General features: G+C 42.5%; 1 protein-coding gene across 1 annotated transcript in view; it reads right to left on the reverse strand.

Annotated features, from left to right (window-relative positions):
• The window catches only part of DOP1B (DOP1 leucine zipper like protein B), a 145,101-nt gene that overhangs the window by 19,865 nt on the left and 103,837 nt on the right, over window positions 1–21,399 (reverse strand). Inside the window, exons 22-27 of the mRNA XM_023724416.1 lie at window positions 19,105–19,227; window positions 17,683–17,817; window positions 14,263–14,318; window positions 12,154–12,258; window positions 11,989–12,055; window positions 8,820–8,964 (exon numbers count right to left, since the gene is read on the reverse strand). Coding sequence (XP_023580184.1) covers window positions 8,820–8,964; window positions 11,989–12,055; window positions 12,154–12,258; window positions 14,263–14,318; window positions 17,683–17,817; window positions 19,105–19,227 — 631 coding nt within the window. The remainder of the gene's footprint in view (window positions 1–8,819; window positions 8,965–11,988; window positions 12,056–12,153; window positions 12,259–14,262; window positions 14,319–17,682; window positions 17,818–19,104; window positions 19,228–21,399) is intronic.

Here is a 21,399-nt window from a genome sequence, read left to right on the forward strand (position 1 = left end):
GGCAGAGCCGCTTGCACAGCAGCCTGAACCTGTTGCAGAGCCATTTCTTGCTCTGGGCCCTACTCAAAATTAGCAGCTTTTTCGAGTCACTTGATAAATAGGCTAGAGTAGCACACTCAGATGAAGGATACGCTGCCTCCAAAACTGAAAGATGCCCACTAGGCATTGTGCCTCCTTTTTAGTTGTGGGAGGGACCAGATGAAATAACTTATCCCTCACGTTAGAAGGAATTATCTCAACATGCTCCACACCACTGGACCCCTAGAAATTTCACTGAAGTGGAAGGTGTCCGAATTTTTGTCGGGTTAATTTCCCACTCTCTAGCACATAAATATTTTACCAATAAGTTCAGAGTCATTGACACTTCCTCCTTACTAGGTCTAATCAGCATAATGTCATCAATATAATGAACTAGTGTGACGTCTTGTGGAAGGGAAAGGCAATCAAGATCCCTGCAGATTAAATTATAACGCAGGGCTGAGAGTTGATGTACTCCTGAGGTAGGATAGTGAAGGTGTATTGCTGGCCTTGCTGGCTGAAGGAAAACCACTTCTGATGGTTCTTTGAAACAGATATTGAGAAAAAGGAATTAGCCAGATCAATAGTTGCACACCAGGTACCAGGAGATGTATTAATTTGCTCAAGCAATGAAACCACATCTGGAACAGCAGCTGCAATTCGAGTCATCACCTAGTTAAGTTTTTGATAATCCACTATCATTCTCCAAGATCTGTTTTTTTTTGCACAGACCAAATAAGTGAGTTGAATGGGGATGTGGTGGGAATCACCACCCTGCATCCTCCAAGTCCTTGATGGTGGCAGTAATCCCTGCAATCCCTCTAGGAACCTGCTATGGCTTTTGGTTTACTATTTTCCTAGGCAGAGGCAGTTCTAATGGCTTCCACTTGGCTTTTCCTACCTTAATAGCCCTTACTCCACTTGTCAAGGATGTAATGTGGGGGTTCTGCCAGTTGCTGAGTGTTAGTTATCTAGTGCTGCTATAACAGAAATACTACAAGTGGATGGCTTTAACAAGCAGAAATTTATTCTCTCACAGTCTAAGAGGCTAGACGTCCAAATTCAGGGAACCAGCTCCAGAGGAAGACTTTCTGTCTCTGTCAGCTTTGGGGGAAGGTCCTTGTCATCAATCTTTCTCAGTCAAGGACCTTCTCAGTGCAGGGACCCCAGGTCCAAAGGATGTGCCATTCTCCTGGCACTTGTTTCTTGGTGGTATGAGGTCCCCACGTCTCTCTGTTGCTTCTATCTTTTATATCTCAAAAGAGATTGACTCAAGATACAAGATACAATCTAATCTTGTAGATTTGAGTCCTGCCTCATTAACATAACTGCTGCTAATCCTGCCTCATCAACATCACAGAGGCAGGATTTACAACACATAGAAAAATCACATCAGATAAAAAAATGGTGGACAATCATAGTACTGGGAAACATGGCCTAGCCAAGTTGACACACATTTTTGGGGGACAAAACTCAATCCATAACACTGAGCATATCTATTCCAATCATGCATTCTTGAACTGGGGAAATCACTATAGGATGTGCTCGGAGACCCACTGGACCTACGTGAAATGGACATGAGCTAGGACTCCATTAATAACCTGACCTCCACGTGCCCCTACTCTGACTGGTGGGTCACAGTGACGTTTTAGGTCTCCTGGAATTAGTGTCAATTCAGAGCGAGTATCCAGTAATCTCTGAAAAGTCTGATTATTTCCTTTTCACCAATGAACGGTTACTCTTGTAAAAGGCCGTAAATCCCTTTGGGGAAGGCTGGGAGAAAGATTAACAGTGTAAGTTTTTGTCAGTTCTGTGGAGTCCTTCTGCAAGGAGACCTCATGCCACCAAGAAAGAAGTGCTGGAATCAGAGCGTGTTCTTTGGACCTGGAGTCCCTGCGCCGAGAAGCTCCTAGACCAGAGGAAGATTGATGACAAGGACCTTCCCTCAGAACCAGCAGAGAGAGAAAGACTTCCCCTGGAGCTGGTGCCCTAAATTCAGACTTCTAGCCTCCTAGACTGTGAAAGAATTTCTGTTTGTTAATCTCATCCACTTGTGGTATTTCCGTTATAGCAGCACTAAATAATTAAGACAAATGTTCATATTGATCATGGCAGCCACAATGATTTTTTTTTTATTTTTTCCCATACAAAAATTTATACATACATTGTCATGTGACCCTAATTGCTCTCCCCATACTGTGACAGCACACTCCTCCTCTCCACCTCTGATTTCCCATGTCCATTCAGCCAGCTCCTAACCCTCTCTGCCTTCTCATCTCACTGCCCGTTTAGTCTTGTATCTACTTGAGCTAAGAGACACACTCCTCATGAGTATCACTTCATGTCCCACAGTCCAGTCCAATCCCTGTCTGAAGAGTTGGCCTCAGAAATTGTTTTAGTTCTGGGCTGGTAGAGAAGCCAGGGGCCATGCTTTCTGGGGTTCCTCCAGTCTCAGTCAGATCATTAAGTTTGGTCTTCTTACTAGAATTTGAGTTCTACACTCCACCTTTCTCCTGCTCCATCAGGGACTCTCTGTTGTATTCCCTGTCAGGGCATTTATTGGTGGTAGTCGGGCACCATCTAGTTCTTCTGGTCTCAGGCTGATGAAGTCTCCGGTTTATGTGGCCCTTTCTGTCTCTTGGGCTACTACTTTCCTTGTGTCTTTGGTGTTCTTTGTTCTCCTTTACTCTAAGTGGTTGGGACCAATTAATGCATCTCAGATGGCCGCCTGCAAGCTTTTAAGACCTCAGACACCACTCACCAAAGTAGGATGCAGAAAATTTTCTTAATAAGCTTTGTTATGCTAATTGACCTAGACGTCCCCTGAAAGCATGGTCCCCAGGCCCCTACCCCTGCTACTCTGTCCCTCTAAGTGTTTGACTGTATTCAGGAAACTTGTTAGCAAAGCGACGTTTTCTAATGATTGAATAAGATCATGTCACTGCCCTACATACCTTAATGGCTTCCTGTAACAAGTAGAATAAAACCCAGGCTCCTTACTATGCTCTATAAGGCCCAGCAACTTTCAGTTCCCATTTCTCTGAGCATCTCCTACCACTCTCACTAAGCGCCAGCCACACTGGTCTCAGCCCATTCTTGCTTCAAGGATTTGCCATTGCCTCTGCTCAGTGCCCTTCCCAGATCTCTTCATGGCTGCCTCCTCATCTTTTATTTCTCAGCACAAGTGTCATGAATAAGCAAACCTTAAAACTGGGGCTGCTTGGTATGACTGAAATGGTTAATCCCAGACCTAAATTGAAATTCTACTTTAAACTAAGCTGCAAGTAGGTTTGAAGGCTGCCTCTGCCTTCTATAAAAGACAAGTTGGCTTCCTGTGGAAGTTTTAACTCCTTGTGACGCAAAGAGTGTAGAGATCAGGGCCTTAGCTTATGTAAATAATCTTGCTATCTTAACTGCTCTCAGGCAATTCATCAGGTGAATGCCTAGGCCCTAACTCACTTCCTCCTAGCCAGACAGGCAATGTTTACATTTCAAAAGGCTTCAAATTGGAGCTGACTTAATCTCCTTCCTAACCAAATGGTCGACTTTTACATTTCAAGGATTCCAACTAGGATTGAACTGGCCTACAATCAATCACTAAACACCCCTACCTCAGGAATGTTTACATGGTTTGCTTTAGAAATATTGTTTTAGTCAATTTGTATTGGAAAATAAGAAATTGACGTTAGGCTAGAAATTGATGTTAGGAAATTTTGTAGTTTGACAACCCCTTGTAAAATTTCCTTCCTTCCCCTGTATCCTCCCTGACGTGAACCCACTTTGCCTTTGTTTGCTCTGCCTGATAAATACCTCACTGCCCTCCCTGCAAGCCAGAACACACGCTCCCTCTTGCTTGAGTGCCTGTGTGATTCTCCATTTTGTGAAATGATCTTATTTGTGTTTTTTCTTAATAAAATTCTTTGTTATTAACTTCGAGCAGAGCGCCAGTCTAGTGTTTTCACTAGGAGAGTTGCTTCCTTGGGTACATGTTCTGTCACATCTAAAGTGGCTCCCCCAACTTCCAGTCACTTTTTATGACATTACACTTATTTTCCTCACTGTGTTAATAAGTACCACCTAAAATGCTCTTGGATACTGACTGATTTTGATAGACTTTATTTTTTAGAGCATCTTTAGGTTTATAGAAAATTTGCACAGAAAGTACAGAGAGCTCCCAAATATCCCCTCTCTCTCCCGCATACATTTTCTCTTGTTATTAACACCTCACATTCATGTAATTCATTTGTTACAACTGATAAACCAACATTGACACCTTATTATTAACTAAAGCCCATAGTTTATATTAGGGTTCTCTCTTTGTGTTGTATAGTCCTATGGGTTGACAAAAACATAATGTCACATGTTCACCAGTACAGTATCATCAGAATAGTTTCACTGCCCTAAAAATGCCCTGTGCTCCACCTATTCACTCTCATCTTAACCTGAGCCCTGGCAACCATTGGTCTTTTCACTGTCTCTATATTTTGCCTTTTTCCAGAATGTCAAATAGTTGGAATCATACAGTATGTAGCCTTTTCAGAATGGCTTCTTTCACTTAGCAATATGCATTTAAGGTTCCTTTATGTCTTTTTGTGGCTTGATAGCTCATTTCTTTTTATCACTGAATAATACTCCATTGTATGAATGTATAGGAGCCCTGGTGACGAAGTGGTTAAAGTGCTTGGCTGCTAACCAAAACGTTGGCAGTTCAAAGCCAACAGCCACTCCGCAGGAAAACGATGTAGCAGTCTGCTTCTGTAAAGATTTACAGTCTTGGAAACCCTATGGGGCAAGTTCTACTCTGTTCTATAGGGTCGCTATGAGTTTGAATTGACTCGACAGCAGTGGGTTTTGGTTTTTTGGTATGAATGTACCAATTCGTTCATTCATTCACCTATTGAAGGGCATCTTGGCTGCTTCCAATTTTTATCAATTATGAATAAAACTACTATAAACATCCATGTGCAGGTTTTTATCTGGACATACGTTTTCAGCTCATTTGGGTAAATACTTAGGAGCACGATTACTGGATCATATGGTAAGCCTATGTTTAGCTTTGTAAGAAACTGCCAGAATGTCTTCCAAAGTGACTGTATCATTTTGCATTCCCACCAGCAATGAATGGGAGTCCCTGTTGCTCCACATCCTTGCCAGCATTTGATGTTGTCAGTGTTTTTGGATTTTAACCATTGTAACTGGTGTGTAACGGTATTTCATTGTTGTTTTAACTTGCACTTCACTAATGAGATAGGAAAGGAGCCCTGGTGGTGCAGTGGTTAAGCGCTCAGCTGCTAACTGAAAGATCAGTGGTTTGACCTACCAGCTGCTCCGCAGGAGAAAGATGTGGCAGTCTGCTTCCATAAAGATTACAGCCTTGGAACTCTATGGGGCAGTTCTACCCTGTTCTATAGAGTCACTGTGAGTTGGAATTGACTTGACGACAATGTGTTTTTTTTTAATGACATATGATATTGAGCACGATGATTTTTTTTTTAATCGTCTCTCCTATGCCCCATGAGAGCAGAGGTCCTACTAATTTCACCTGCTGCTCTAGCACCAGGACCTAGAAAACAATGTGTGGCCCATGCCAGGCATGCACTAAGACTTCTTTTCTCAGAGACTTGTACTCAAGAACCTCTACATCCACTGCACGTATAACAATTTTAAGTGGAGAAAAAGAAAAAAAGCATTCTGTATCGTGCTTTATATAGCCAATATATGTATACACAGTTTGTTCAGCAAGACTGAAGTAAAGTTATGATCCAAACATGTAGTTTTTTGGGTGCGCTACAATTTGCTGATTAAGTCTTACTGAGATGCTAAAAAATCAGTCCCAGTTTACAATTCTATGATTTCTAAACAGGAGCAACAAAAAAATTCAGGTAATTATTTTAGTACAGAATTGGCTTTGAGGTTAATTATTGCACAAAAACCAGAACCCAGTAACACTTGACTCTAAAGAGTCTACACAGCTGCACTTGTGGTAAAGAAGCAGCTTAATCAATCAGTATGTACGACAGAAACAACCAGGACAAATTAGCCAAGAAGAAGCAAGACCTCTCTTTCCCCAGAACCACAACTGTAACCATACCCACAGCCTGTTGCGTGATACTAGCAAATGATAGTATACTAGTTACAGCATCTTTATTATAGAATTAAGTACACAAACCACAAAAGTAGCTATCAAACAAATATGGCTGAAGGAACGGACTGCAGTGTTGTTCTGTCTGTCGAGCATACCTCCCTCCCCTCTTCTTCTGGGATTAGTACCCTCTTTCAGGTGGACAGTCCTTTTCATGGGGCTTCAGTGAATCAGCCCTCCTCCCCAACTCTGGGTTAGGCACATGACCCAAGCAGAGCCAATCAGAATCTTTGCATGAGACCTGGTTAACCTCTTCTGAACACCTAGTTGCTGCTATACCTTAAAATAGATGCTGACTTGGGACTTTTCACTTACATGAGCTAAAAGCGTTTTGTTTTCTTGTCTTCGTTTCAGTTAGTCTAAGACGATTTCTGTTACTTGCAACCAAAAGAGCCCTGACTGATTGACTCCTCTTTCCTTGTATATTTTTGTTGTTATTGTGTGCTGTGGAGTCGATTCCAGTTCAGACTGATGCTATGGGACAGAGTAGAACTGCCCCATAGAGTTTTCTTGGCTATAATCTTTTAGGAAGCAGATCACCAGGTCTTTCTCCCACAGAGTCGTTGGGTGGGTTCAAACCACCAACATTTTGGTTAGCAGCCAAGCACTTAACCGTTGTGCCACCAGGGCTCCTTCCTTGTATATTAAAAATAGTAAATTTAGCTGTGTTTCTGCTGATGTAGCTATTGCTAATGACTATGATAGCAGTACAAAAGCTAACATTTATTGAACACTTACTTTGTGGCTGGTACTGTGCTAAGTAGTTCATACTAAGAACTAAAACTAACGTGATTTCCTGTTCCTGTGTTAAACAAAACTGCCACCAAACATACTGTCTTGTCCTTGTTATGCAGTACTGGGACTGGGCAAACTTTCCTGTCCTGTGTTAAACAATACTGAGAACTAGCAAAAAATAATGCCTTGCCCCAAGATACACTAAATCCTGAAAGAAAATACTATAAACCAACAAAAACAACTCATTTATCAAAACTAGCAGCTTGCTCATCAAGAGTCACTTCCAGAACCTCACTGTGCCCACCAATCTAAAGCTATTTTATCATTAACTCAGCTCAAGCCCACCCAGCTCCCTACCTTGAAAGAGCTGCCAAAAAATCATCCAGCCAAGGCCCTAAAACCCTCTACATATCCTCACCTGGCTGTCCTCTTTTAGAGGGAAGAAACCGCAACTTTCTCCCTTACTGCAGTAGGTCTAATAAACTTAGCTTGGCTTGATTGAGAGGTTTGCCTGGTGGTCTTCTGTGGCACTGGAAACTGACAAGCTACACTATCGCATTTAACACAGATGCCTGAAGAGTAGCTTGTTGATCACTGATTAGTTTTCTCTGAGAGTCTCCCAATCATTTTTCTAGGAAACTATAACTAATAAGAAGGCTGGGGTGTGCCTAGTCTATGTTGCCTCCACTATAAATTCCAAGTAATTGCACATTCGAAGTAGCGAGCTAAACACAAATGGTCACTGAAAGGCAAGGGTGCATAACACCTACTCGTCACTTATCGACATGGTTAGGTTCCAAAGATGAAGTCATTGTGCAAAAATCAGTGTTATGCAAAACTGGAAGATGACCACACCAGATCACAAAAAACAGAGGATGACTACATCATTACATAACTGCCAAATTATCACTAGATAACTGCCAAATTACATCATTACATAACAGCCAAACCACTCAGAATCATGGCCCAGCCAAGTTGACACATAATCTTAACCATCACAGCCAGCATTACTCTTGCCTTGCACCTCAGCGTTCGTTACTGCCAAACGTATGGTGTTAATGTGCAAGATAGTCGGCTATTAGATTTTTTACTATTGTAGTAAATGGGAAAAATCAGATAACAAGATAGACAATAAGTGAGGAGAAGGTTGTAGTCAGAACCAAAATGCACAACATAAAATGCGTGAAAATAGCTTGTTGGATTACTAAGCTTCTCCTCCGTAGTTCCACAAAAAGAAAAACATATGCTGTCATCTTCATCCCACACTGACATTCTATCACCAAGTCCACGTACCTTATCTTGGGAAGTTACTTGTGTGGATCCTTTCCTAGGCTCAGTGAAGGTTTAACATGGTAGCTTATGTCACTCAGGATGCTCTCCAGTGAAATTCTAATGTTTATTACAGTGAAATACGTGACAGCCGGAACTCAGTGGGACTGCCTTGTTTTTCTGGGTCTTTCAAGTTTTCTGCCTTTGAGAAGGTGCCGTCTTACCACTTTTCTATCACTTGTTTTAGTGGAAAATATTTGCGTTTTCCGTCTCTGAAAGGTTTCTGCCTTACATAGGTTCTGGCTTTCGCAGGTTTTACTATATAACCAAAAAAACCTGCTGCTGACAAATCTATTCTGACTCATGGCGACCCCACATGTTTCAGGGTAGAACTGCACTCCGTAGGGTTTTTAATGGTTGTGATATTACAGAAGTAGATTGCCAAGTCTTTCTTTCATGGTGCTACTGGGTGAATTTGAACCACCGGCCTTTTCGTAGTAGTTGAGCGCAAACCATTTGCGCCATCCAGGGACATAATGCTTACATACAACTTACATTGTAAGAAGTAAAAACAGACTTTTTTTTTTTTTTTTAAAGAGAAAATTAGAAACACTAGTTAGCAGCTAGCATTATTTGCTGACCCCTGCACACGTACCACACAAATCTTCCTCAGCATCAGATTCCTCTAGAGAGATCTGAGGCTGGGCCTTCACCTCCAGGTTTCTGCTTAGCCAGCTAGTTTGTTCCAGGGAAGAGCCAGCAATATTCCCCACTGCTTCTAGGATTTTTTGAGTGACTTCCTGGGAATAATCAGGAGAAAGAGGAAAGGAAGTTAGTTACGGAAAAGAATCTTGAGTGTCTAAAAACACTGTCCAGCAGAAATATAATGTAAGCGACAACTGTGAGCCACATATATAAAATTAAATTTTCTAGGAGGTAAAAGGTAAAAAGAAATAGGTGAAATTAATTTTAATAATATATTTTATTTAACCCAACATATGAAAAATATTACCAACATGTAAATCAATATAAAAATTATGAATGAGATTTTACATTCATTTTTTCATACTAAATCTTTGAAATCTGGTGTGTATTTTACACTTCCAGCACATTTAACCACCAACCTTTTGGTTAGTGGTGGAGGGCTGAGCTGTTTGCACCACCCAAGGACTGAGTACATTATCTTTTATACATAATAGCAAAAATCTTAACAGTGGTTGTCTTTCGTCAATGGAATTATGGGTGATTTTAACTTTTTATTTTGAAATAATTTCAACTTCCAGAAACTTCCACAAAACTCTTATATACCTTTTGGCCAGATTTACCAATGGTTAACATTCTGTGTCATTTGCTTTGTCATTCTCTCTCTCTGTATGCACATATTTTTTTCTGACCCCGTTGAGAGTAAGCTGCCAATATCAAACCCCTTACTATCTTAATACCTGAGTGTGTGTTTCCCGAGAACAAGGACCACAGCACAGTTTTCAAAATCAGGCATTTGACACTGACAAAATAACATGATCTAATCTACAGTCTACATCCAGTTTTGCCAGTGGTTCCAATAATGTCCTTTAGACCAATTTCTCCCCGGGCCAAGATCCAATCCAGGACCCCACACTGCATTTGGCTGATACTGACGCTGTAGTTTCCTTTAATTTGGAACAGCCTCTCTTTGTCTCTCATGATATGACATGGACATTTAAAAAACACAGGCCCTCTCCTTTGCAGAATGCCACTCATTTGAGCCTGTTAGGTTTTGGCAGGGGCACTGCTAAGTGCCGTGTCCTTTCCAGCAGCTATGTTAGGGTGACCCGATGCAGGCTGTTATATCACTGGGGAAGCCATTTTCTATTTAAAGGTGGTGTCTGTCAGGCTGCCACACCGCCAAGTTACTGTTCTCCCCATTGTAATTAATAAGTACTGTATTTTTCACAAATAACGTGCCCACTCAAATAACATGCTCACACATACAATGTGCAGAAATGATGAAATTAAGTCAAACAGTTCTGGCAGAGCGCGCTCATGCATACACCGTGCATGTCTTGTGACATTTCCGGAAGTGAATTTCACCTGTCCTCCAGTATTACAGGTAAATCATATCTTTCTCTTCATTTTCTTTTGCTCTGTTCATTTTCTTTAATCTCTTGCTTGTGTGTATAAAAATAGTCTGAAAATGTTACTGTCGATCATATCTGAAAAAGTCATGGGTCAAGTTTGGTAGTCCTCTGGTAATCGAAAAATAAGCAATTGAAACTATGCGTTTGTTTCTATTAATTTAAGTTGATAATTACAGCATATTAGCTGAACAGCTGAATACGAAAACCTGAGCGTCTTAACTAAAACCATTAGGTTATGTTAGGTCTGCTTATTTCATAGATTAATTATGTCTTCTTAGCTTCAATTGAAGTCAGCAACTTGTAAAAAAATTGGCACAGTGTGTTTATGAAAATAACGTGTGGCGGGGGGAGTTGTGTCGTTGACAAAAACGTATATCGCGTGTGTTATTTGTGAAAAAATACTGTAATTTGTGGGGAGAGCCTTCCAGACCATGTAAATATCCTGTTCTTCATCAAACTCATTATGTTTACCTACTTTCCATTCCAGGCTATTAACACGCATTCAGTTAATATTATCAATGATTATAAATATTGCAAAATAATGACATTCTAATTCCATCATTGTACCTATATCTCTTAACTGGCATTCTACTGTAAGGAGGAGCGTCCCTTATGAGTGACTTTTGTTTTTATTTTTTCAGTGTTTTCAAAATTTTCTATGAGTATGTATTGCTTTTATGGGGGGGAGGGAAAAAAGGTTTAAGGAAATAAATATGTGTATAGAGATAGATTTATTCCAATTAGGCGTAAGAGTCAGCTCCAAACACATCTGAGTACAGTGGGGATAAGGAGCACCATCTTTTAAATTCTAGTTAAACACATTTAAATTCCATTTAAATACAGTGCTCAAGCTTAACACGAGAACCTTCGTCAGTAGACCTCGACCCCAAATCTACCTGAAGCCTCTACATACAGTAAAGGAAGAAGTTATAGAGTTGAGAACAAATGCAGATTTTTAAAATCAAATTTGGCCCAATGTTTATGATCTATAATAATGTCCTTCCTGGGTGGTGCAAACAGTTAAGTGCTGGACTAGCAACTGAAAGGTTGGTGGTTCAAACCTACCCAGAGGCACCTCGGAAGAAAGGCCTGGTGATCTGCTTCTGAAAGGTCTGAGAGGGCCCTGAACAATACAAGATGGGTCCTGCCTGCAAAGGACTCTGGGGAAGAACCAGAGTACTTAACAGAGCAGTGACCTGGCCAGGAAAAAACACACCACATACTTGACTTCATGGTATTATCAACTGGAACCCATTAACTAGTACAAAAACAACGCCATTCATCAAACATTAGACGTGTTTTTTCCTGGGTCTCCTGCACGCATCCTTGCACGAAGCACTAAGTATATAAACCCCCACCCCACACTGCCATGTGAAAGCCTCTACTTGGGTGACACTTGACATTTCGCTGTCCGTTGCAAGAATCTTGACATTGACCTCTGTATGTAAGTTCCCTAATAAAAGCCAGATCTAATCAACCTGGCTTTTTCTGCCTTTTTGGAATCTGACATGTGCCCCTTGGAGCCGCTTCTGCCACCGGTCTGGTGCGGTGCGACAAGATCACAGCCTTGAAATCCCTATGGAGCAGTTCTAATCTGCACACATGGGGCCAGCATGAGTAGGAATCTACTGGGACAGCAACTAAAAACAAAAGAGGTACAACACTGCTGGGATAGTAACAGTTTGCTGAACATCCTCACTTACACACCTGAAGGTCTTTCTGATACTTCTTGCCTTCCAGGCTGGGAGTTCTTGTTACAAAGTCATTCAGCATGCTGTTGAGAGACAATCAGCTCCAGATAAAAAAATTCTGCAGAAATCAAATGTCGCAACAGGAAACACTCTTGACAGTGTAAAAGCTGTGACATGATACCTGAGGAGCAGGAAATATCCAGGTGGAGCTAGATTCAACTGCACAGAGTCCTTTAGTACTCCCAACAATGAAGGGAAGTTCTCTTGCAGGGTTGGTAATGGGAGCCTATTTAAAAAAAAAAAAACCAGAAAAAAAAATCCCAGCCACAAACAAGTCAAAATAAAACATTTTGGCACCAGGCAGCTGAAACGTAGAGGGGGACGTGGCATATCTAACTGATCTGTTGGCTCTTTTTTGTATTAAAATATGCACAAGCTAAATTTTGGTATTCTGGCAAGAACTGGGAGTTGGCAGACCTGGGATCCTGCTACTGAAAGGGCAGGTCTTCCTGGAGTCCTTGTTTATAAAATAAAAGCCTTAAACTGGATGACTGTCTTTGACCTCTCAGGCCTTTCCAAATCTAATATTCTGCCTGACCTTGTTCTAATATTCCCTGACATTGTTGGTAATGTGGCATCACCCGTCGGAAGGTCAGGGGTCAGCCACCAGGAAACTGACCTTCAGGAGCAATCAGGTCAAGCCTCAAGGAGAATGAGGAAGATTCTGTGATGACTGCTACAATGTAAGGCAACCCCGTGAGGCAACTAGAGCTCAGACTGCAGTCAGAGGGTCCCAGGTTCTAGTCCTGGTTTCCCAACTTCCTACCTCCTGTGTGATCTCAGCAGTCCCTCCTCTGCAAAAGGAGGGTGACAAAAACTTTAATTTGAAGCTGCTGTGAAGTTCAGATGTAGCTTGGGCCACTGCAATAATCATTAGCTACTATGACAATACACACCAGCTCTCAGAAGGAGAGAAATGACTGGCTCGTCTTTAACTACCAGAGGAAAAGAACCACAGTGATGCTGGTGGGTGAAGGGTTAACAGCTTGTCTGACTGTACCCTAGCCCCAGGGACACTTGAAATTATGACCCTTGATTCAGCTTCCTTCTTGCAACTCTGATCTCCAGAAGTGTTGCGTCAGATAACAATGGAACATCAGCTGTGTTAACCAACAGGACTGTACCTGGGTGTGAGAATAATTTATTGTGAAACTCTTGATGCATATGTAAAGATAACAGGGCATGGCTTTCTTGAGATAAGGCCTATGCCCTCTACACTCTCATTTATTTCTTGGTCTTTTTTTTGCACTGCTCTTTCCCTATTGTATAGACTTAGTACCCTTGTCGAAAACCAACTGACCATAGTTGTATGTTTTTATTTCTGGACTCTCAGTTCTATTCCATTGGTCTATATGTCTATCATTATACCAGTACCAGACTGTTTTGATAACTGTAGCTTTGTAATATGTTTTGAGAGCAAGAAGTGTGAGTTCTCCTACTTTGTTCTTCTCTTTCAAGATTGCTTTGGCTATTGCAGGCCCTTTCCCATTCCATATAAATCTGAGAATTGGCTTCTCCATTTCTGCAAAGAAAGCTGTTGGAATTTTGATCGGTATCGTACAGAATCTATAGATTGTTTAGGTAGTATTGACATCTTGACAATATGAAGTCTCACTCTCATTTCTGGCAACAGGGAATGGTGGGTTGGGGGTATGGTGAGTCTGCAAGCTGCATCTGGGATGCTGCCATTGTAGGAGCTGAAGGAGACCCAGGAAAGCTCCATTTTCATCTATGGAAAGAAGCCTCTGGAAGCTACTTCCAATGCCTCCGTCAGCTGAGACAGCTTAAAACAGCTATCAAACTCAGCAAACCAAAGCAGGAGTCAGAGCCACCCAGCATAAAACATGTGAAGCCACTGAGGTCAGCACCAAAGTAACCATTTCTCCTTTCTCTGAAGGAGGTCTTAACACTTTCTTACTTTTTTTTTTTTTTTTTGGTACTGATTTAATTCAAACCTGATTCTTTTAAAGTTTAACAGGCCTTAAATAAAGCTTTGCCAACATAAGGTGCTCAACAAATACACATACATTTTAAAATGGCAGGTCAGATCTCTGGAGAAGGAAAAGTACAATCATCAGGGTATTCCCATGCTCTGGGAAGTCACTAAGACATAATTCAAGTATTTTCTGAACTAAGGCTCTACAGTGGTCAAGAAATAAAATCAGCTATTAGTTATGGTCACGGCAATAGCATCTGTCCTTCTGATCCGTTTTTGAGGGGATAGCATTACCTTTGGATAAAAGCGTAGCTAAACTGCAGCACAGGAATATCCACTAGGGATGATTTCTGAAAGTTAAAGCAAAATCAATGACTCCACGTTGGTAGGAAATAAGGCTAAAAAGGAATTCAGATGCAAAATGGAACAGAGAGTATATATCCTAACACAGCAAAGATTGGCAGTCAAAGACTCCTGTAGACAAAGTATCCCACAAACAAATATATCCTATGAGGCCCCAAATCCTTAGCATTCACCCCCCTTAGCAGACTTCTACAGTGTTCTCCCATTATGTTTATCTACTTTCCATTCCAGGTATCAACATGTATTCAGGGGAAATGTGGAATTATAACTGAACCTCCCAAAACAAAAAGTTGGGGGTCAATGCTGACATTTATGAAAGCATGTGATTACTTACAGACAAAAGACAATAAAACAATTTCGAATTTTTAGCCCAAGGAACTCCCTCAAGCCCAGCCCAGACAATTCCTCTAAATCCCAATTGGCTGGACTACACAGACACTGGCTTCCAAAACACTTTTTTTCCCTCCTTGCTGGTGAAAAGGTATTTGTAGAAGTTACAGAAGTTATAAACTAACCATAAAACATTCTGAGAACAACCAAAAACCAGTCAACCAGACAAGCTTTAGTTTCTTTTCAGCCTGAGAGAAGACTGTAAGCTGCAAATATTTGTAGAAATGCAAATAATGTGGTGTCACAAAACCTGGAAGTACCTACTCTGTGCATCCAGAAAAACTGTTGTGGCGCCTGCCCCAGGAGGACAGATGACCCTGCGATTCCAGAGCAACAGTCACTCACCAGGATTAACTGAGGACACTGGTGGCTCAGTGGTAGAATTCTCACCTTCCATGAGGGAGATCCAGGTTCAATTCCCAGGCAACGTACCTCATGCACAGCCACTACCTGTCTGTCAGTGGAGGCTTGCATGTTGCTGATACTGAACAGGTTTCAGGGGAGCTTCCAGACTAAGACAGGCAAGGAACAAAGGTCTGGTGATCTACTTCTGAAAATAAGTATATGAAAACCCTATGGATCACAGCAGTCTGATCCCACTCAATCATGGGGATGGTGCAGTTCTGGGCATCATTTCGTCCTATTGTGCATGAGGTCACCATGAGTCGGGGCTGACTTCACAGCAGCTAACAACAAGGGGTTAACTACCAGTGTGAAGGGTCAATTCCTTGACACTTGAGACTTGCTTAGAGTCATAAACCCAAATCCACGGAGGATCTGGCTACGACTCAGTGGCCTCCATTCTTGTTCCTCTCTTCTGGGGCCATGACTCACAGAGCGAAGGTACTTTCATATTTATGTGCATGAGTGAAAGAAAGCAGGACTGCCAGACATCTGTGGGAGATGTGGTGAGGCAGGCCTCTGAAAAATGCTGTCGAAGCCCCTGGAGTCCATTTACATTTGATTCCTTAAACACTTAGCCCGTTCCAAACATCTGCCCTCGTGGTGTTAATTTTTGGGGTTAATATCTTCTTGTCTCAGTTAGAATATAGGCTGACTGAGGGCAGGAATTCTTCCAGTATTTAGGACCTTCCCACCACGTGATGCAGGAGTCCCTGGGTGGTACAAATGGTTAATGCGCTCAGCAGCTAACCAAAAAGTTGTCCATTCGAGTCCACCCAGAGGCACCTCAGAAGAAAGACCTGGCGATCTATTTCTGAAAAATCAGCTGTTGACAATCCTATGAAGCACAGTTCTACTCTGACACACATGGGGTCGCCATGAGTCAGAGATGACTTGATGGCAACTGGTACCACGTGGTGCACAAAATCAATTTTCTATAAACACTGTGGAATGAAGGAAGCGAACAGAGTCCCAGCACAACTGACTAGTCAGAGGCCTGTGGAGGGCAAGACCTCAGGTGTGGTGTTTTCTGTAGTGTACTACCCTGTGCCATGTGCAAGAGACCATTTCAGATGAGAGGAAAAACAGGGCAGGGCCACCAAACCGGAACTTCCTCCTCCAATGCAATCATATTAGCTATAAAAGTCACTGAAGATATTCCGTGGTCAGGTGTTCCACTTTGGGGTAAAAAAAAAATCACTGACTGAAAAAGGAATCCTCTGACCCCAAGGATCAATTTTGGCTAACTTTTCTGAGCATGACGACCTTAGTATCTAAAAGTCTATTGATAATCACTTTTTCCATTCTACTAATTTTCATTTAAGGGGATTAGTCTTAATTTTTCATTACTGTATAATTTTAAATTATTTGTTAGAAGGCAGTTATTTCAAGGTCGAAATAAATCCCTGATTTCTACCAAGTTAATTAAAAGCAAAACAGCTCCCACATTTTAGGTGAAGAGGTTTGCTTTGGTTAAAAAAAAAAAAAAAAAAAAACTGTAAAGGGCATAAAAATGTTAAATCACAAAGTCTGTTTCAAATTCACTGTCTACATTTTAAAAAGTCTCTATGTGACATGCACCCCTTCTAGTGCAGAAATTGAGCAGAAAAACCATGAGGTGCTTCCTGGTTCAGTCACATCAACCTTCAACTCGACGCCTTCTGTCTTCACTGCAGCCAGATGAATTCTCTTCTTTCTCAGAATTTCTAGCATTTGTTATGTCCTGTGGTATTTATGTTTTACTTTGGTAAAAATTCTGCAAAGTTTTAACCTGACCTTTTAGGCTACAAGATACTTGAGGACAAGTACCATTTCCTATTTTTAAAGATTTTATTTGATTTGGCACACAGTAGGTCCTTGATGGAGCCCTGGTGATGCAGTGGCTAAGAGCTCGGCTAAGTGGAAGGCTGGCAGTTCAAATCCACCAGCTGCTCCTTGGAGACCCTACGGGGGCAGTTCTATTCCGTCCTATAGGGTTGCTATGAGTTGGGATCAACTTGATGGCAACAGGTTTGGTTTTGGTTTAGGTCCTTGATGGAGTCCCTTGGTGGTGCAAAAGGCTAACATGCTTGGCTGCTAATCAAGGTTGCCATTCAAGTCCATCCAGAGGCACCTCAGAAGAAAGACCTGGTGATCTACTGCCAAAAAAGCAGCCAGTGAAAACCCTACGGAGCACATTTCTACTCTGACACATACAGGGGCACTGTAAATCGGAATCGACTTGATGATAACTGGTACCGGTAGGTCCTTGATAAGAACCCATGCACTGGGTGGTGTGTTCTTCTACAGGGGTATAAGGATGAAAGTCAGTCCCTGACCTCAAGTAGCTCCTCCCTTAAAACAGGAACGTCAAACCACAGTAGGCACATTTCACATGACCTTCTGAGAGCACACTAATACCACCTCCATTCACAACACCAGGAATTCCTAGTTGCTCTTGATTCCTATACTTGCCACCTCCCCGCAAAACAATGTATAACAAGTAGAGTTAGGAGGAATGCCAAACATTCCTCTGGAGGTGCCCTAATCGAGGGCTGCTGGCTTCAGAATGCCCGTTACCTCGTCCCCCTTAATTTGCGGTGGCTTCTTGACCACTTCCTTCACCAGGTGTAACACTGTGTCGGTCTTCAGGGTGCTGAGAGCACAAACCAAGTCAACAAGAGTGAGCTGGGATGCACTAGCTGCAGGAACAATCTGCCAAGAGGAAAAAAAAACAAAAAAACACTTTTAACTTGCAGACAGAAAATAAAAATAGGAATGATGCACAAAAAATATTCTATCATAGTTGTCCCTAGAGAAAGCAATTTGTTTCAATCTTTTTAATAAATATTTCCCACTGAATTGGGTAAAGGATTCCACTGGTGGGAATATAGAGTTAGTTAAGCATTTAATTCCAATAGTCATACTACACATCTGATATATAATTAGGGAAAAAAGGTGCAGTTGATGGTGGGGCAATAACAATGGCATGTTCCAGTTTGGGAAGTATTTTTGGAATCAGATATGCTTGATTTGAAGGCAACAGGTTAGCATCAAGAGATGGGCCCAAAAGTACCAGGACAGTAAGAAAAAGAGAGAAATCAGGCTAACACACGCTGGCCCTGGCAGGAAAGCCTCGGTATAGGAGGCACAATGCTGATTCTAGAAATCTGTATGATGTGGCTTGAACAAGGTTTGGAAGAAAACCAACTGGCATTAAGTTTATCACCAAGGAAGGGCCTTGCAGGTGATCCACAGGGTGGCCTGGGGACCAACCCCTCACTCCTCCTCAGGTAACAGAAGCCCATGTTGGGCACAGAGGCAGGAGGCTCTATGGAGTATCCCACAGGCAGGAGAGATCTCTCAGAGGAGAGGGGTGTGAGGTAGGAACTGGAATGGAGTCAAGAGAGGGGACAAGGGAGAGGCATGCATTAAAGCCCATTGCCATCGAGTTGATTCCGACTCATAGCAACCCTATAGGACAGAGTACAACTGCCCCATCGGGTTTCCAAGGAGCGGCTGGGGGATTCGAACTGCCATCCTTTTGATTAGCAGCCGAGCTCATAACCAATACACCACCAGGGCTCCAGGAATGTATTGGGCTTGCAGAAAAATGTCAACCAAACCCCTAAATGGATAAAAGGAAAACTGACATTAGTTGTGGGAATAGGAATATGATGATTTTAATTTTCTTTACTATAATGGATAAGGACTGTTTCTATAAATTAAAAAAGCTACAAAATGATGCTAGAAGCAGGGGCGGGCACAGGGCCTGCACAGTCTGACAGTGAACCAGGTCTTAAGCCAGGTGGTAGGTCCGCGGGTGGGTTTTGTTTGTTTATTCCCCTTTTACAAGACAGCCCCCGGCCACATTGCTATCATCCTGTGCATTTAAAACAGCGAAGCCACTGCAACAGCTGCCCATGTTGGCCTCTTACATCAACTTCGATTACGTGTGACTCTTTGGCAAGCGTAACTACTCCCTTAGTTTTCTAGCTTTACCTTCATTTTACTGTGACGTTTCACTTTCTTCCTGCTCCACACTGCTGCAACAGCTGCTATGAGCTGAACCCCAAGGTGGGCTGCCAAGGGATTCAAGAAGTCTAAAATTTTTTGTCTTATGGTCTAGAAAATTGGAAAAAAAAAAGAGTTATTGCAGAGTGATATCAGGGCTATTGTGTAATAAATATTTAACCACCACTTACTGTACCCTCAGGTCCCTGGGAGGCGCAAATGGCTTACGTTCAACTATTAACCTAAGCTCATGGTGACCCCATGTGTGCAGAGTAGATCTGTGCTCCATAGGGTTTTCCTGGCTGTAGTCCTTATGGGAACAGATCACCAGGCCTTCCTTCCGTAGCCCTGCTGGGTGCGTTTGAACCACCAACCTTTCAGCATGAGTTCGAACTGACTCGACAGCAACTAACAAGAACTAACCTAAAGGTTGGCAGGTCTAACCCGCCCAGCAGGGCTGCAGAAGAAAGACCTGGTGATCTGTTTCCGTAAGGACTACAGCCAGGAAAACCCTGTGGAGCACAGATCTACTCTGCAACACATGGGGTCATCATCAGTAGGAACTGATCGACCGGAATGGTTTTTTTTTTAATTTTTTTTTTTACTGTATCCTGAGTGCAGGGACCACATTGTCTTCCTGTTCTCAACACGTGCGAGTGAACCCCGGTGCGGGGAGGAATGTGAGCAGCTCTTGAAGGAGGTGGACATGCGATGGTGGCCTGAATGCCTGAGGGTAGGTGCAGTGAGGGTCAAAATGGAGACACCTGGGGGCGGTGGCCTTGAGCAGGTGGAGAGTTCTGGAGACAATGGGCACCGCCCCTGAGCAGCTGTGAGCAGGGCAGGGGCTTGAAGAAAGCCAGGCAATACTCTGCAGAGGCCTGTGGGGCAGGGGGCCAAGCAGCTGAGTTGGCTTGAATCCCACCCTGACATCCCACAGCCTAAGCTTGTCTTGATCAGCCAAGGAAGGGCTTGTGTGCATTAGGAAAGTTGGTTTTAATTGCCAAAAAAAAAAACCCCATCTAACTAATTTTATTCTTTAATCTGTTAAATATTAACTAAAGATTAAAGGCTGTTTGTGCCATATGCAAAACCTTTCTGAGAACAATAAATCAAAATGGCCATTCGTGTCAGGTACCAATCCTGGCAGAACAATAGGGAGTTTACAAAGAGTTCTAATTGTTGGACTTTCCCAAAAAGACAACTTGGCATTGAAGAATGTTTCTGACTCACCATACCAGACACAATTCCTACCAGACAAGTATAACCATGAAATAAGTGACAGAAAGACCCCTGCTTTGTAGAACCCTCCCTTCAATTAAGGAGCCCTGGTGGTGCAGTGGCTAAGCACTTAGCTGTCGAACGAAAGGTTGGTGGTTCAAATCCACCCAGCAGCTTTGCGGGAGAAAGACCTGATGATCTGCTCCAATAAAAATTACAGCCTAGAAAACCCTATGGGACAGTTCTGCTCTGTCACATGGGGTTGCTATAAGTTGACATTGAAGGCACACACCACCACCACCAGCTTCAGTTAAGGACACACATAAGATCCAATCATTATAACTTCTCTACCAGAATTCCCTAACTGCCTTTAAGAATCTGTCCTCACGCTGCTTGCATGAGTCCCTTTTTGGATGCTCCCTGTTTGCAAACAGCTTATGGCTCAATACACCCTGTTAACTCTAACTGACTCGTTAGTTTTTTTCTTTTCAACTAATCAATTTAAACTAAACCCATAACGTGGCCCTGGACATTGCTCATTCATTCTCACTCAGTACGGACTCTCCTCAGTTCCTGAAACTCGCCAGGTTCCTTCCTATATAAGCTCTGTGGGTTTCCCAGCCTGAAACACCACTCCCCTAGTCAAATCCTCTCAACCTGGGGTTTGAACTCAGCCACTCATCTCAGGAGCACCTCTCCAGCTCCCAGACTCATACACTGTCAAACTGCCCACAATTGCTTAGCAGCACTTTTCATCATTATGATCAGTTGCTGGTTAATATTTCTCTCTCCTATGAGGGCAGGGGCTTCATCAGTCTTGTTCACCAGCAGCGAACACAAGTCCACCAGCAGCTGACAAGAGTCCGCCACAGATAATACTCCACCAGCAGCAGACAGGAGTCCACCACAGACAAGAGTCTACCAGCAGACAAGAGTCCACCAGCAGATAAGAGTCCACCAGCAGACAGGAGTCCACCAACAGACAGGAGTCCACCACAGACAAGAGTCCACCACAGACAAGAGTCCACCAACAGACAAGAGTCCACCACAGACAAGAGTCCACCA

This window comes from Trichechus manatus, unplaced genomic scaffold (genome assembly GCF_000243295.1).
Source record: "Trichechus manatus latirostris isolate Lorelei unplaced genomic scaffold, TriManLat1.0 scaffold00245, whole genome shotgun sequence".
NCBI lineage: Eukaryota > Metazoa > Chordata > Mammalia > Sirenia > Trichechidae > Trichechus > Trichechus manatus.